The following is a 13,227-nucleotide window of genomic DNA, read 5'->3' on the forward strand; positions in this document are numbered from 1 at the left end:
TTGCTTGGAGATCCTCGTGCGCCTTTCATCTCTCTGAAACACCACTATCTGTTTCTGTACGCATGTTCGCTCGTATCTCTTCTTGGGGCTTGCTGCACGTCATCGTGATCAACCGGAAGGGCCCGTGACCTCCGAGGTCGAAGGGCGGGGCCGTACACCACCCATGCCTGTCAATGGTGGTCTATAGAACTTGGTTTCAATGTTCGCCATCTGTCGTATACTTCAAAAGATGTGTGAGGTTTCTGCGTGTGTCGATGATTACATTGGTCGTCTCTGTCTAACTCACATGAAAGCTCTTTACCGTTGTTATGGCTGCCGCCCATTCAGCGTTTGTGTGCTAGCCAACCACTGCTAACTTATTATGGCACGCCGGCTCGTCTCACCGTGTATTCCTTTGCTGCGGTGTCAGTGTATGTGTACATTATATGGCTCGGAGTGGTGGGGGCAGAGCTGCCTTGTCCAAGTATAGTGATTAGCTGGTGTGTATGTTTAGGGTACACAAGTAGTGTTCGGATCTACGGCCTGCGCCTTGCTTCGTTTTGTTTTGATCTCTCGCCCTCTATTCCTTCAAGCTCTGTCTCGACCCTCCTCTCACCCTCTTCTTCTGTCCTGGTTTTTTTTTTTTTTTTTTTTTTTTTCTCTTCTTTTTTCCCGCTTCCCGCCGTCGGGGTTGCTGGCTTACTGGACGTGCGTCTAATAAGTGGCATCCCCCGCGCCATGATATATTTCCGGATGGAACAACGAAACTTATAAGGAGTGCGCTAGAACAAAGACAACATCCAGCAGCAATGCCACAATCAAACCAACATACACCCAATAAACTTACACCAACACACGCGATACCAATACCAAAACAGATGCTACTCGCATACATCAGCGAGACTGAATCATAGTTCTAGGATCACACGTTAGTGGATTGTCTTAACCGACATACTATAACCGACACAATCGAGATAAATTGAGTCCACGTGGCATCGCGAACTACTAAACCAGAACATAAGATCCTTAACCATATAGTTCAGAAGTGAAGGTCATATCTACATCAGTAGTGCCACGGAGTTAGTGACCACGGACAATCCTCTGGCATAGCTTGCTACTTTACAGTCCGGTTGGAGGTGACATAGCTTGGAGGCTGAGATTTTGAGTTGATTCATTATGCAGAAGGTTGCTGACGTTATCAACAATTGGACACTTTGACCGAGTGGTTAAGGTGCTGGCCTGCTAAGCCAGTGGGTTCGCCCGCGTGAGTTCGAATCTCACAGGTGTCGGTTTCTTTTTTGATTTCGACAAAAGCTATTCATATCATCTGGATCTGCGGGTCATAGACAACCAGCCCCGCTAGTTAATCAAGCAATTGGACACTTTGACCGAGTGGTTAAGGTGCTGGCCTGCTAAGCCAGTGGGTTCGCCCGCGTGAGTTCGAATCTCACAGGTGTCGCGTATCTCTTTTTGTCGAATCATCCACCATGCCCTGCTATCTCTAGACCGTCTTGTTCAACTTCTTACTCTGCCCAATTTGCTCCCTACGACCGCGGTTTGTTCTGTGTCGTCCGTGGTGCTGAGTCTGATATTACCCCACACAGCGGCTCGGATGGCCCGATCCATGGATGCCAAGGACACGGGATGCCGAACCCTCGCACTGGGATCCGACGGGAAATGATATCCGCATCTTGCCCTGTGTCCCAGTGGAACAGAACCATGCCCCCCCCCTCCTATTGACGTGCATGACATTCCGTTGCAGACCGCTTCTCATCCCTCCACCAGTCGATTATGCCCGTTATTAGAACCAGCACAATGCCCCTAGCTCACTATAAGGCATCGGCGTCGTGAACCTCACAAACCTTCTGATCTCCATACTTCCAGGGGTGAGACTGAGGTTTCACTCTTCAGTACCTAGCCATACCACGTGCTTGCTCGTGCGCCGGTAAATAGACACACTACGAGCCAGACGCTGCTCGCATTGGCTTCCCAACGTCTAACTAAATGGCTGGTTAGCCGAATATGACCGACTTGACACCGGGAGATCAAACTTGGGTTATCGTGATTTTCATTTCCCTCGCTCATTGACCTGACTATCAGCACTCGCACTGCCAACCTTCGCTTGCTTTCGTAGAAGCGTTCGAGCCCATACACTGCCCAAGCTAGCTCGGCGCAATGATCGTTGTTCGCACATAGCGTCGCCAGCAAGATGTCCGTGAATTTCTACACCAACGTCACAAGTATTGATGAGCTGATCCCTAGGATGGAAGGTATCCAACTTGAAAGTATGTCCATCTACTTCCTGATACCTTGCTGCTTGATTGACACCCCACCGAAGACAGAGATGTGGAAAGACTACTCTTTTGGCACCACATGATCGCGAAAGAGGATTGCACTAGACACTGGCCAAAAGAGGAGGATAAATTAGGGAGGTCTTCTATTGCCTCACCTTCTACTGTACCGAGTTGCACGAGCCAGACCGAGCAGCAATTGGTCTTTGTGGTTCTTGCGTCTATATCTCGCACGGCCTGTTTACAGCTAGGAAGGTTTCTAGTGTGCATTTGAAGGGCTTCGCAGAGGACGAGTGTTTCCAATTGAGATTCTCAAGGGGATATGATCTGTGCTCGAAGGAGGATTGACTGGAAGCCATGCATGCGTTCTCGCGATTGTTCCGTTATCGCTTGAGTGGGAAGGCAAGGGTTGGTGCTATTCGAGTCCATGGAAGCTCTAGCACATATAAATGCAGTTTGTACAAGTTCTAGAGTCGAAGCTCGTGGCGTATACAGTAACTAGTCAGTAACTTTATGTCTCACGTAGACTTGTGCCAGAGGATTGTAGTGGGATATTTCGAGGCTCTTTCGAGGCAAGATGCTTTAAGGCATGACAGTCTGCGCATTCGACATACTCAGCTGGGGAAATGGCTCAAACGAATAGCAGAGCAGCAGAACTACGACTACGAGCGGGCCGTAGCACTGTCAGGCTATCTCCGCACGAGGGACAGTCCTCTCTTCAAATTAGGTATGCTTCTACCAAATTGAAGTCTCTTGCCCTTGGGCAGTTGTCTACATATTTGTTAGCACTGTACCGGTAAGGGTGAACCCTTTTTTCCAATTTGACATTATATTTAGTATTTGCCACCTATTCAACAATTGGACACTTTGACCGAGTGGTTAAGGTGCTGGCCTGCTAAGCCAGTGGGTTCGCCCGCGTGAGTTCGAATCTCACAGGTGTCGTTTCTTTTTTTCTGCTTTCATCATTGTCCCCCACCACCCCCGAGGCGCCTCTTTGATGCTCGCACTGTCTTAAACCAATCGACTAATGTCCACTTGATAATACCGCAGTAGCATGCACTTATTACGCCAGGGAACAAGATTCGCTCACCAGGAACATACCCCGCCGTGTCCCTTGCTTTTGACTGGGAAGAAGACGCATGCTTCTTGGAGGACGAACCCCGAGAACTTGCCGGTGTAGAGTCGATTACCTTGCGTGGTAGGTCTCATAAGTCGTTATGCACCTTCGAACAGAGGCGAGCAATTGAGAGCCGTGGCGACCTCATGATGCTGCTAGTGACAAAGCTGGACAAAATCTTGCGGGCAACAACAAACCTATTACATAGACTCTTCAAGCGGTAGTTGAGTGTCCGCCATTACTGTTCCTTTGACACAGTAGACACCCCGACCTGCGCCTTTCCCAGCTTTATGTTGTAGTGCATTGATGCTCTCCATGTTGCGCTTGAGATTGCGCGACTGGGATGACAATATCCCAGTGATTCCGCTCGCATGGCTTAGATGGTAAAGCGCAGCACTAGTAATGCTGAGATCCTCGGTTCGAGTCCGAGTGTGAGCATAGTATCTCTTTTTGCCTAACAACACTGCCTCCTCGATTCCTTCTCCAATGACACTGAGATATTTTTGCCTTCTGCAGCAAATATGCGGCTGTACTACCGTACTATTGCCCACTAATACTGTCACCTTCCGAAAGGCCCAACATGTCTCTCACCCACAGAGTCCTCCTAAGAATAATTACCCCTTTTCGGCCATCATGTTTCGCCAAGAAGACCAGTTTTATTCCGCCCAGTCGATCACGCAAGATCGGGGCTGCTGACGAACCGTCTGGGGATAGCGTCTTTGTCGTAACTTCTAGCGAGCTGGGACTTCTGGAGTTGGTGGCACTTGAACGATGAGTTCTAGCTTCAGTAGCATATGGATGTCTGTCTCTGGTTTTGTCTACCATTAGCCTGCACGAGTTATAGAATTATCATTTTCCTTTGATCTAGTTCAAGAAGGCTGACTGACTCAGCCTTCCCACGTCAGGGCCAGGCGCCAAGAAGCTATCGGGCTGTCTCTAAGCCCAGCCGGGTTAGAGTGCAGGATGGGCTCCAAGAAAGGACCACGGGTGCCCGGGGTGCGGCAGCGCGATGGCTCATCCGCATCTTTGCCAGTAATTCCCCCCCCGTCTTTGTCTCCAGCCACGGCAAGCCTGTCGCTGCTATCTTAGTATTCCTTTGCCGCGTTGAGGCGCAACCCCTACCACCGTTATTGAGAACACGTTCCTTTAATTCATTTCTCAGAATTTGGGGTCTAATAGATCTTTTCCCCTTCGCATCCCCTTCACTCAATCCACATCAAACGCATCCTTTCTCTCGATTGTTGCCACCCAAGCTCCGTCACACCGACTCCCTGGTCGATCGTTAACCCGTTGCGAGATAGATACCTTTGGTGTTCATGGCAATCACCATATTACCTGGCCCAGTCTTTTTTACCATTGAATAGACATTTTGTCTGGCTTGCCGTGCTCCTACCATGCGTCTTTCTGGTGGTGCTGCCGTGGCACTAGGCTTTCTCTGCGCCTCTGCTTCTGCCTCCCTCCATCCTCACCGATCCTACGAGACACGCGATTACTTCGCTTTACACCTAGACGAGTCCGCATCTCCTGCCGATATCGCACAGCAACTGGGTGCTCGTCACGAAGGCCCCGTCGGCCAACTGCGGCAACACCACACCTTTTCCATACCTAAAGAGAGCAGTGATGAGGTCAGTACGTTGTTGGACCAGTTGCGGGATCGCAGAAGCTTGCGGAGCCGCTCCGGGGGTTCTGCTGCAGGACTCCCAACCCTGAGCAGGAGAGGGAAAGAGCTTGACGGCATTCTCTGGTCGGAGAAGTTGGCTCCCAAAAAGAGATTCCAGAAACGAATCCCGCAACCAGTAAACGTCCACCGGTCGCCCGCTGGCTCTAAGGAGGACCCGGTAGCTGTTCAGGCTCAACAGCAAATTACGACTTCTCTGGGAATCGCAGACCCTATTTTCAACGGACAATGGCATCTCTACAATACTGTCCAGGTTGGAAATGATCTGAACGTGACCGGGCTCTGGCTGGAGGGCATCACCGGAGAAGGAGTGACTACCGCTGTGGTCGATGATGGATTAGACATGTACAGCAATGACCTCAAACCCAACTACTTCCCCGAGGGTTCGTACGACTACAATGACAAGGGTCCCGAACCGCGGCCGCGGCTCAGTGATGATCACCACGGTACCAGATGTGCAGGGGAGATCGCTGCGGCAAGAAACGATGTTTGCGGCGTGGGTGTGGCGTACGACAGTCGCATTGCGGGCATTCGGATCCTATCTGCACCCATCGACGACACCGACGAAGCAGCAGCCATCAACTACGCTTATCAAGAGAACGATATTTACTCGTGCTCTTGGGGTCCGTTCGACGATGGTGCTACCATGGAGGCACCTGGTGTTCTGATCAAGCGCGCTATGGTCAACGGCATTCAGAACGGTCGGGGTGGGAAAGGTTCGATCTTCGTCTTCGCGGCCGGTAACGGGGCAAACTATGGCGACAACTGCAACTTTGATGGTTATACCAACAGCATTTACAGTATCACCGTGGGTGCGATCGATCGCGAGAACAAACATCCGAGCTACTCCGAGTCGTGCTCCGCCCAGCTGGTTGTCGCTTATAGCAGTGGCTCGGCGGATGCGATCCACACCACCGATGTGGGAACGGACAAATGCTCCTCATCGCATGGAGGTACGTCTGCTGCTGGCCCGTTGGCTGCTGGTACCGTCGCCCTCGCCCTCAGCGTGCGGCCCGAGCTCACCTGGCGCGATGCCCAGTACTTGATGGTTGAATCAGCAGTCCCTGTCCACGAAAATGACGGGAGCTGGCAGAACACGAAGAATGGCAGGAAATTCAGTCACGATTGGGGCTTTGGCAGAGTCGACGCCTATACGATGGTGCAGAAAGCAAAGACTTGGGACCTAGTGAAGCCCCAAGCATGGTTCCACTCCCCTTGGCTGCGAGTACATCACGAGGTCCCACAGGGCGATAAGGGGCTGACCAGCTCGTATGAGGTGACCCGAGCGATGATGGATGAGGCCAATCTCGAACGTCTAGAGCATGTGACTGTGACGATGAATGTCAATCATACGCGCCGTGGGGATTTGAGCGTCGAATTACGCAGCCCGGAAGGACTGGTTAGTCATCTCAGTACGGCCAGAGAACCCGATAACGAGAAGGAGGGCTACGTCGATTGGACCTTCATGAGTGTCGCGCACTGGTAAGCAATTGGCATTCTTTTTTCTCTCTGGCATTCAGCCTCTTTTGACCTCGGCTAATCTTTGCATAGGGGTGAGTCTGGTGTTGGCACATGGACGGTGATCGTTAAGGATACCCTTGTCAACGAGCACAGCGGGCAATTTGTCGACTGGCGTCTCAACCTTTGGGGCGAGGCCATTAATGGCACCAACCAACCTTTGCACCCCATGCCTACGGAACATGATGATGACCACAGTTATGAAGATACCAACGTGGCTACGACGAGCATTGATCCTGGCCCAGCCAAGACGCAGCCCCCGACTCAACCTACTGATGTCGTTGATCGTCCGGTGAACGTCAAGCCCACCACAACGGCGGTGCCGACCGAAACCTCGGATAAGGTGGTCTCTCCTACCGAGAGTAGTGTGGCTGCATCGCCTTCTGCCGCCTCCGACAGTTTCCTGCCATCCTTCTTCCCAACATTTGGCGCGTCGAAGCGGACGCAGGCCTGGATCTATGCCGCCATTGGCTCGATCATTGTCTTCTGCATTGGACTTGGTGTCTACTTCCACGTCCAGCGCCGCAAGCGCCTTCGCAACGATAGCCGGGACGACTATGACTTCGAGATGGTAGAAGATGAGGATGAGCTACAGGCCATGAATGGACGGTCGGGACGCACTCGTCGCCGTGGTGGTGAATTGTACAATGCTTTTGCTGGCGAGAGTGACGAAGAGCCTCTTTTCAGCGATGAAGATGATGAGCCGTATAGGGACCGGGGTATTAGCGAAGAACATGATCGCGATAGTGCCATTGGAGGACACCATCAGAGAGCAGCGGACGAATAGACTTGCTGGTCACGGATTTGTCACTTATTCTCATGTTGCTTGATCTTTGGGATGACGAGCATTCTCATTGGGCCTTTGCTTTTTTTTGCTTCTTGAAAACGTCCCTTGTGACTATGTGCGTGAAAGAGAGAAGCTGTGTATATAATTGAGAAGGCTAGAACCTCGTAATATGAGGAAGGTGAAGCTTAAAGATAAGATAGCTTGAAGATAAGGAGAAACTGAGGGTAACTGCCGTACCTCGTATACAGTCTAGTGCGGGTGGTCTTGGCAATGACGGCAGCTGCCCCAACCGTCAACGGAACTTCACCTCCACTTCATGCGACCTGAAGCTGCTCTTCTCCGCATTACAACACCCCACCCCACTTCGTCGTCTGCTCGCCTCCTACCGCGCACTTGACAAATCAATATATAAGCTTTCAATCACTGCTCAGGCGCGTAGCCCCAACACATCGCAGATATATCCCGCCGGCTCTCACCGGCAACCAACCCCTCGATGGATCACCACGACGACTTCGATAGCGTCTCGTGGCGCCACGAACCAGACAGCGATGTTTCACGACCTACGACTTCCGGAACAGACGCAGAGGAGGAACCACATGGATATGGTCACGATGTCAATGGCAAGCGACGGATGAGTTCCGCCCAAGAGAACACCCAAGCTGGACCCATGGCCGATGCTGTCGATCTAGCTGGGATCGGAGACGGCGTGCTCGAATGCCGGGTCGACTCGCCTTTGAAGGAGAATGACGGCACAAAAGATGCATATATCTCTTACTTGGTCACGACACAGGTGAGTTGCTCCAGTCCGAGGGTTGTCTTTCGCTGCCAGACTGGCGGCTGCCTAGCCGCCGGGGATAATCGTGAGACGAGTGAGACGAGTGAGACTCAATTCTAATGTACAAGCTCGCTACCAGACCGATTTCAAGTCCTTTCAGAAGCCCGAGTTCACCGTGCGACGACGATTCACCGACTTCTACTTCCTCTACAAGACGCTCTACCGCGAATATCCCGCCTGCGCGGTCCCGCCGCTGCCGGATAAGCATAAGATGGAGTATGTCCGGGGCGATCGGTTCGGACCAGAGTTCACTACACGGCGCGCGTGGTCTTTACATCGGTTCTTGAAGCGCCTGACATTGCACCCTGTGCTGCGTCGGGCCCCGTTGCTGGCGATCTTCCTGGAGTCGCCCGACTGGAACGCACACATGCGTCTGCGGTCTTCCCGCAACTCAACTAGCACGTCTGATGGTGGTGGGGTGCCGGGTCTGTTCGACAACTTCACCGATACGTTCGTCAACGCATTCACCAAAGTGCACAAGCCCGACCGCCGGTTCATTGAGGTACGGGAGAAGGCCGATAAGCTGGACGAGGACTTGAACCACGTGGAGAAGATCGTGGCCCGGGTGGCACGTCGGGAGTCGGATCTTGAAGCGGATTACAATGACTTGGCGACGCAGTTCCGCAAGTTGACGCCGCTCGAGCCGGAGGTAGAAGTGCCGCTACAGGTGTTTGCGGCTTCGGTGGAGGAGACCGGCCGTGGGCTGAAGACGCTCAAGGACCACACCGATCAGAACTACCTAGGCTCGCTGCGGGACATGGAGGCGTATATTGTATCGCTCAAGTCGTTGCTCAAGACGCGCGAGCAGAAGCAGCTCGACTTCGAGGCTTTGGTTGACTACCGGAACAAAGCGGTGGCCGAGCGGGATTCGCTCGCCTCGAATCCCTCGTCTTACTATGCTTCGAATCCGTTGACCTCGTCCCCAGCCTCGTTCATTCGGTCCAAAATGGAGGACATGCGGGGTGTCGACCACGAGCAGTCGCGCCGCGAACGGGTGCGAAAGCTGGAGCTCCGGATCGACGAACTGACGCGGGAGGTAGAGTCCGCCAAGACGACGTCGGAAATGTTTGACGAGGAAGTGGTGCGTGAAGTCGCCGACTTTGAGCGAATTAAGGCGGCCGAATTCAAAGACACCCTGGGAGCGTTGGCAGAGAAGCACATCGATTTCTACCAGGGGGTGTTGAATACCTGGGAACGGTTTGTCGCCGAGATGGAGGGCGACCTGGACGAGAACCCAGGCGATTCCGCGACTGCCGAGGGTCGGTAGAGCTTCGTGCTCATGATCTTGTGCTTTTCAAATTCCTTTAGGTATACTCTCTATTGTTATATCGGACTAGCCTGTTTTATTTTAATTTCCCTTTTGCTGCTGTGGTGCCTGCTTGTATCCCTTTCACTCATCCATCTAAGGTCAATTCCTATACAACTGAATGGGGAAAATAACTATGGCTAAGTTTATGAATGATCTCGACGACTCATCAAGTTAATGTCTCACAAATGTCTCACCTCTGCCCAGGCTTCCCATCTCCCTCCTAGATCTCGTCCAGGACATCGACGGAGAGAAAGCTGCCACCTCCTCGCGACAGTATAAATGTACAGCCCCCGAATCTCTTCTTCTCCCACCTCGTTCTCTCTCCCTTTCACCTGAAAGTCAACCCAGAAAACCCCAATTTAACCCCCTACCAACCGATCCCGAACCCTCAAGCTCTCCGCCCACTCCAAATCCACCGGACTCGGATTCTGCTGCCCGACGGGATCCAGCACCGCCAGATCCAGAGCACGAGTAGTTTGCCTCCGGACGAGCTTCTGTAATACCGGTACTCTCCTCATTAGTTTCTCTACCACCACCCTCTTCATAATCAAAAGCAAGGGAACCCTGGAGAGGGGGGAATGCGGGGGGGGGGACTGCTCACCTCGCGATAGATCTGATTCGGAGTTTTCGTGGAGTTCTCGCCGGCGATCAGCCGGAGGTAGACTTCATGGTCGTAGTCGACCTGGTGGGACTGCGGGGAGGCGAAGTTTGCGCTGAGATGCGGGGAGGAGCTGGAGGGTGGACTGGGCGTTGAGCTTCGGGGGTTTTGGGCTGGCGATGATGGGGAGCTCGTGTATGTTGATGCTGTGGAGCTTGAGCTTGGGGATTGAGGTTTTGATATAGATGATTTTGTAGATGAGGGCGAAGAGGGCGAAGGAGGGTGTTGTGGTGGAGTATTGGATGCCATTTCGACTTTGTGTTATGGTAGTAGTAGGAGTAGTAGGATTCTCTCGATCTTCATAATCCTCTCTATATTCTTCGTATTATAGACAGTTGGATTACTGTGTGAGAAAAGCGCTGGAATAGGGGGAAAAGGTTGCGCATTTTTAGTTCTGAGGACGCGCATACTTTCTATTCGTCTTCATGTGTCTTACGGATTGTGGCGGAGTGAGTGCATGAGGTGGCTGTGGACGCGTACAGTTCTGACTTGCCGATGGAAAATTACTGGCTAACATGGTATGCGTGCGCATGGGGAAAGGGGAGTTGTTTCAAATCTGCGACTGTCATTGAGTAGGGCAATTTTGTTTGTCCTTGTTGCTTGCCACTTGGATCGGATTGTTGGGCATTGATGCGAGTATGCGGAGAGAGGAGGAATGTTTCAAGTGCTCGCTCGGGGTTTGAATGTGATGTATGCATTGGAGATGGATGTGTAGTTTGGGGGTGTTTCAGGGGGAGCTAAATCATAAAAGAGTAGGGTGAGATCACTCCTGCTAAGCATATGAGGAGTGTTGTGACACATTGCAAAACAGAAATCTGGTCTCGTATCCTTGTGTATCGACATAATCTTCAGGAACGATGTCAGTTGAGATAATGGCAGAATGACAGCAATGTTAGATAGCAATCGATAGGATGTGCTGCTCTTTTCTGCCACCGCCTAAAACGAACAGTTTCCCCCACCGTTTTTCGCCGGCTGTTGGCTGCCATTTGCGCAGTTTTCAGTGGCATGAGCGGTCAGAAGACAAAACCCGCCGCCTTACTTCCTTTCTGCCACCGCTCTTTTTCAACAGTTTTTACGTCCGAATTTTGGCCGCCGTTCGTTCTTAAATCCGCTTAAATCCGTGGTTTTCGCAGCGAGGTCGCGAGCATTCTGCCGCCTGAGGCGGTGACCTGGGCGGTATACTTCACATCAGCGACTGTTTGCCTGATTTGCAACTGATCAGCCAACCTTCAACCGATACTTGGATTCTCTCCGATCCAATTGAGGACCGCGACATTTCCTGTTCGACATTCAAATCACCATGCGTTCTCTTGTACGATCGGCCGCGCGGCCGTATGTCTGCCCGTCGTGCCAATTGAGTCGTCTCCCCGCTCGTCGGAGGTTCGCATCCCACTCTACGCCGAGTAGCGCATCGCCCGAGATCTACGATGTCGTCTGTGTCGGCGGTGGTCCTGCAGGCCTAGGCCTGCTCGCAGCTCTGCGTATGCAATTCGAACAACCTATATGCTACCGGAAACGAGTTAACAAATATCAGGAGCTTCTCCCGCTACCTCCAAGCTCAAGGTCGCCCTCGTGGAGACCCAAGACCTGCAGAAGGCCGGCTCATGGTCCCTCGATGCGCAGCACTACTCCAACCGCGTTAGCAGCTTGACACCCTCCTCCGTGTCCTTCCTCCAGAAAATCGGTGTCTGGGATCATGTCGACACTGCGCGTGTTCAGCCCTATCAAGAAATGCAGGTCTGGGATGGTGAAACCGGCTCTCGCATAACATTCGACTGGTCCATGGAGACCTCGCCTTTCGAGGACCTGCGCACCGTCGCAACCATGACTGAGAACTCCAACCTCGTGCGCGCCCTACTCTCGCGCATCGCCGAGTCCGGAGACGAGAACCTCTCTATATTTTCCAATACCACCGTCTCCTCCATCGCCAACGGTTCCGAGATCCCCGACGGACCCGATCTCTCCGCCTGGCCCGTCCTCTCCCTCGCTCCCACGACCTCCTCTCCCGCACAACCGCCCAAGCAAATCGCCGCTCGCCTCCTCGTCGGTGCCGACGGTATCAACAGCCCCGTCCGGCGCTTCGCCGATATCTCGACCTCGGGCTGGGACTACGACCGCCATGGCGTGGTCGCGACGCTCTCTCTATCCGACCTGGACCCGGTGCACTTCCCTTTGAACATGAAGACGGCGTACCAGCGGTTCCTCCCCGCGCTCGGCGGGCCCATCGCGCTCCTCCCTCTCCCGAACAACAATGCCAGTCTCGTCTGGTCGACGACCGTCGCCAACGCCGCATACCTGAAATCCCTGCCGCCGCGCGCCTTCATCGCAATGGTGAACGCCGCCTTCCGTCTCTCCATGACCGACCTATCCTACATGCTCCGCATGGAACGTCCTTCCACAACCTCCTCTCCCGCCTCCTCCACCTCCACCCCCACCCCCACCCTCGACCCCCACGAAGACGAACTCACCTGGCGCCTCCAACACACGCCGCAACCCCGCAAACCGAGCCAGCTGCCCCCGGTAGTCAACGGCGTGCAAGAAGGCACGGTAGCCTCGTTCCCGCTCCGCTTCCGCCACGCCTCCAGCTACATCTCGCCGCGAGTCGCCCTGGTCGGCGACGCCGCCCACGTCATCCACCCGCTCGCCGGGCAAGGCCTGAACCTGGGCCTCGGCGACGTGGCCGCCCTGGCCAGGACGGTCCAGTACGCCGCCACCCACGGCATGGACGTCGGCGATATCCTGACCCTGGAGCGCTACGCCGGCGACCGCTTCGCGACCAACGCTAAGATCGGCGCCGCCTGCGACGTCCTGCATAAGCTGTATAATGTCCCCGGTAACGGGCCCGTGGCGTGGGCGCGGAGCTTCGGGCTGGATGTTATCGATAAGGTGCCGTTTGTGAAGGGGTTGTTGATGAAGGGGGTGGAGTGATCTCAGCTTCGCTCTTCTTTTTCTCATGTAACTATATCTCTTTCTATCTTCGACTATATATCTGGTTAGGTCTCTTTGCGATTGTTGTATGATTATAAGTACCTACGATGTACAGTTCGTATGTGCT

The 13,227-nt window shown here is 53.3% G+C and overlaps 4 protein-coding genes and 4 non-coding genes across 8 annotated transcripts; 7 read left to right on the forward strand and 1 right to left on the reverse strand.

Annotated features, from left to right (window-relative positions):
- The first annotated feature begins 1,187 nt into the window (after positions 1 to 1,187).
- BO97DRAFT_t1 lies at positions 1,188 to 1,268 on the forward strand. Its single transcript has one exon. It is a non-coding gene; the product is annotated as a tRNA-Ser (tRNA).
- Positions 1,269 to 1,357: 89 nt separating this feature from the next.
- Positions 1,358 to 1,438, forward strand: BO97DRAFT_t2. Its single transcript has one exon. It is a non-coding gene; the product is annotated as a tRNA-Ser (tRNA).
- A 1,693-nt stretch (positions 1,439 to 3,131) lies between these two features.
- On the forward strand, positions 3,132 to 3,212 carry BO97DRAFT_t3. Its single transcript has one exon. It is a non-coding gene; the product is annotated as a tRNA-Ser (tRNA).
- A 540-nt stretch (positions 3,213 to 3,752) lies between these two features.
- On the forward strand, positions 3,753 to 3,825 carry BO97DRAFT_t4. Its single transcript has one exon. It is a non-coding gene; the product is annotated as a tRNA-Thr (tRNA).
- A 623-nt stretch (positions 3,826 to 4,448) lies between these two features.
- Positions 4,449 to 7,535, forward strand: kexB (kexin kexB). Its single transcript, XM_025692279.1, has 2 exons — positions 4,449 to 6,547; positions 6,617 to 7,535. The coding sequence occupies exons 1-2, from the start codon at positions 4,782 to 4,784 to the stop codon at positions 7,368 to 7,370; spliced, it is 2,520 nt and encodes an 839-aa protein (XP_025556307.1). The 5' UTR covers positions 4,449 to 4,781; the 3' UTR covers positions 7,371 to 7,535.
- A 157-nt stretch (positions 7,536 to 7,692) lies between these two features.
- On the forward strand, positions 7,693 to 9,672 carry BO97DRAFT_358704 (sorting nexin-4). The gene is made up of 2 exons (XM_025692280.1): positions 7,693 to 8,160; positions 8,285 to 9,672. Exons 1-2 carry the CDS (start codon positions 7,864 to 7,866, stop codon positions 9,470 to 9,472), a joined length of 1,485 nt encoding a protein of 494 aa, XP_025556308.1. The 5' UTR covers positions 7,693 to 7,863; the 3' UTR covers positions 9,473 to 9,672.
- On the reverse strand, positions 9,635 to 10,543 carry BO97DRAFT_401842 (uncharacterized protein). The gene is made up of 2 exons (XM_025694356.1): positions 10,116 to 10,543; positions 9,635 to 10,008 (listed from the first exon to the last, which is right to left on the reverse strand). The coding sequence occupies exons 1-2, from the start codon at positions 10,419 to 10,421 to the stop codon at positions 9,874 to 9,876; spliced, it is 441 nt and encodes a 146-aa protein (XP_025556309.1). The 5' UTR covers positions 10,422 to 10,543; the 3' UTR covers positions 9,635 to 9,873.
- Positions 10,544 to 11,421: 878 nt separating this feature from the next.
- On the forward strand, positions 11,422 to 13,100 carry BO97DRAFT_439133 (putative ubiquinone biosynthesis monooxgenase (Coq6); the record flags this gene model as incomplete). The annotated part of the gene is made up of 2 exons (XM_025697959.1): positions 11,422 to 11,653; positions 11,707 to 13,100. Exons 1-2 carry the CDS (start codon positions 11,473 to 11,475, stop codon positions 13,098 to 13,100), a joined length of 1,575 nt encoding a protein of 524 aa, XP_025556310.1. The 5' UTR covers positions 11,422 to 11,472.
- Positions 13,101 to 13,227: the final 127 nt, after the last annotated feature.

The sequence above is a fragment of the Aspergillus homomorphus genome (genome assembly GCF_003184865.1).
Source record: "Aspergillus homomorphus CBS 101889 unplaced genomic scaffold BO97scaffold_1, whole genome shotgun sequence".
NCBI classification, from domain to species: domain Eukaryota; kingdom Fungi; phylum Ascomycota; class Eurotiomycetes; order Eurotiales; family Aspergillaceae; genus Aspergillus; species Aspergillus homomorphus.

What these genes read in the sequence shown, in the direction of transcription:
- BO97DRAFT_358704 (XM_025692280.1), top strand. Translation starts at nt 7,864, where the DNA reads ATGGATCACCACGACGACTTCGATAGCGTCTCGTGGCGCCACGAACCA. An exon ending in CTTACTTGGTCACGACACAG is followed by an intron (nt 8,161 to 8,284) that starts GTGAGTTGCTCC and finishes GCTCGCTACCAG; the next exon opens with ACCGATTTCAAGTCCTTTCA.
- BO97DRAFT_401842 (XM_025694356.1), bottom strand. Translation starts at nt 10,421, where the DNA reads ATGGCATCCAATACTCCACCACAACACCCTCCTTCGCCCTCTTCGCCC. An exon ending in CGAATCAGATCTATCGCGAG is followed by an intron (nt 10,009 to 10,115) that starts GTGAGCAGTCCC and finishes CCGGTATTACAG; the next exon opens with AAGCTCGTCCGGAGGCAAAC.
- kexB (XM_025692279.1), top strand. Translation starts at nt 4,782, where the DNA reads ATGCGTCTTTCTGGTGGTGCTGCCGTGGCACTAGGCTTTCTCTGCGCC. An exon ending in TTCATGAGTGTCGCGCACTG is followed by an intron (nt 6,548 to 6,616) that starts GTAAGCAATTGG and finishes ATCTTTGCATAG; the next exon opens with GGGTGAGTCTGGTGTTGGCA.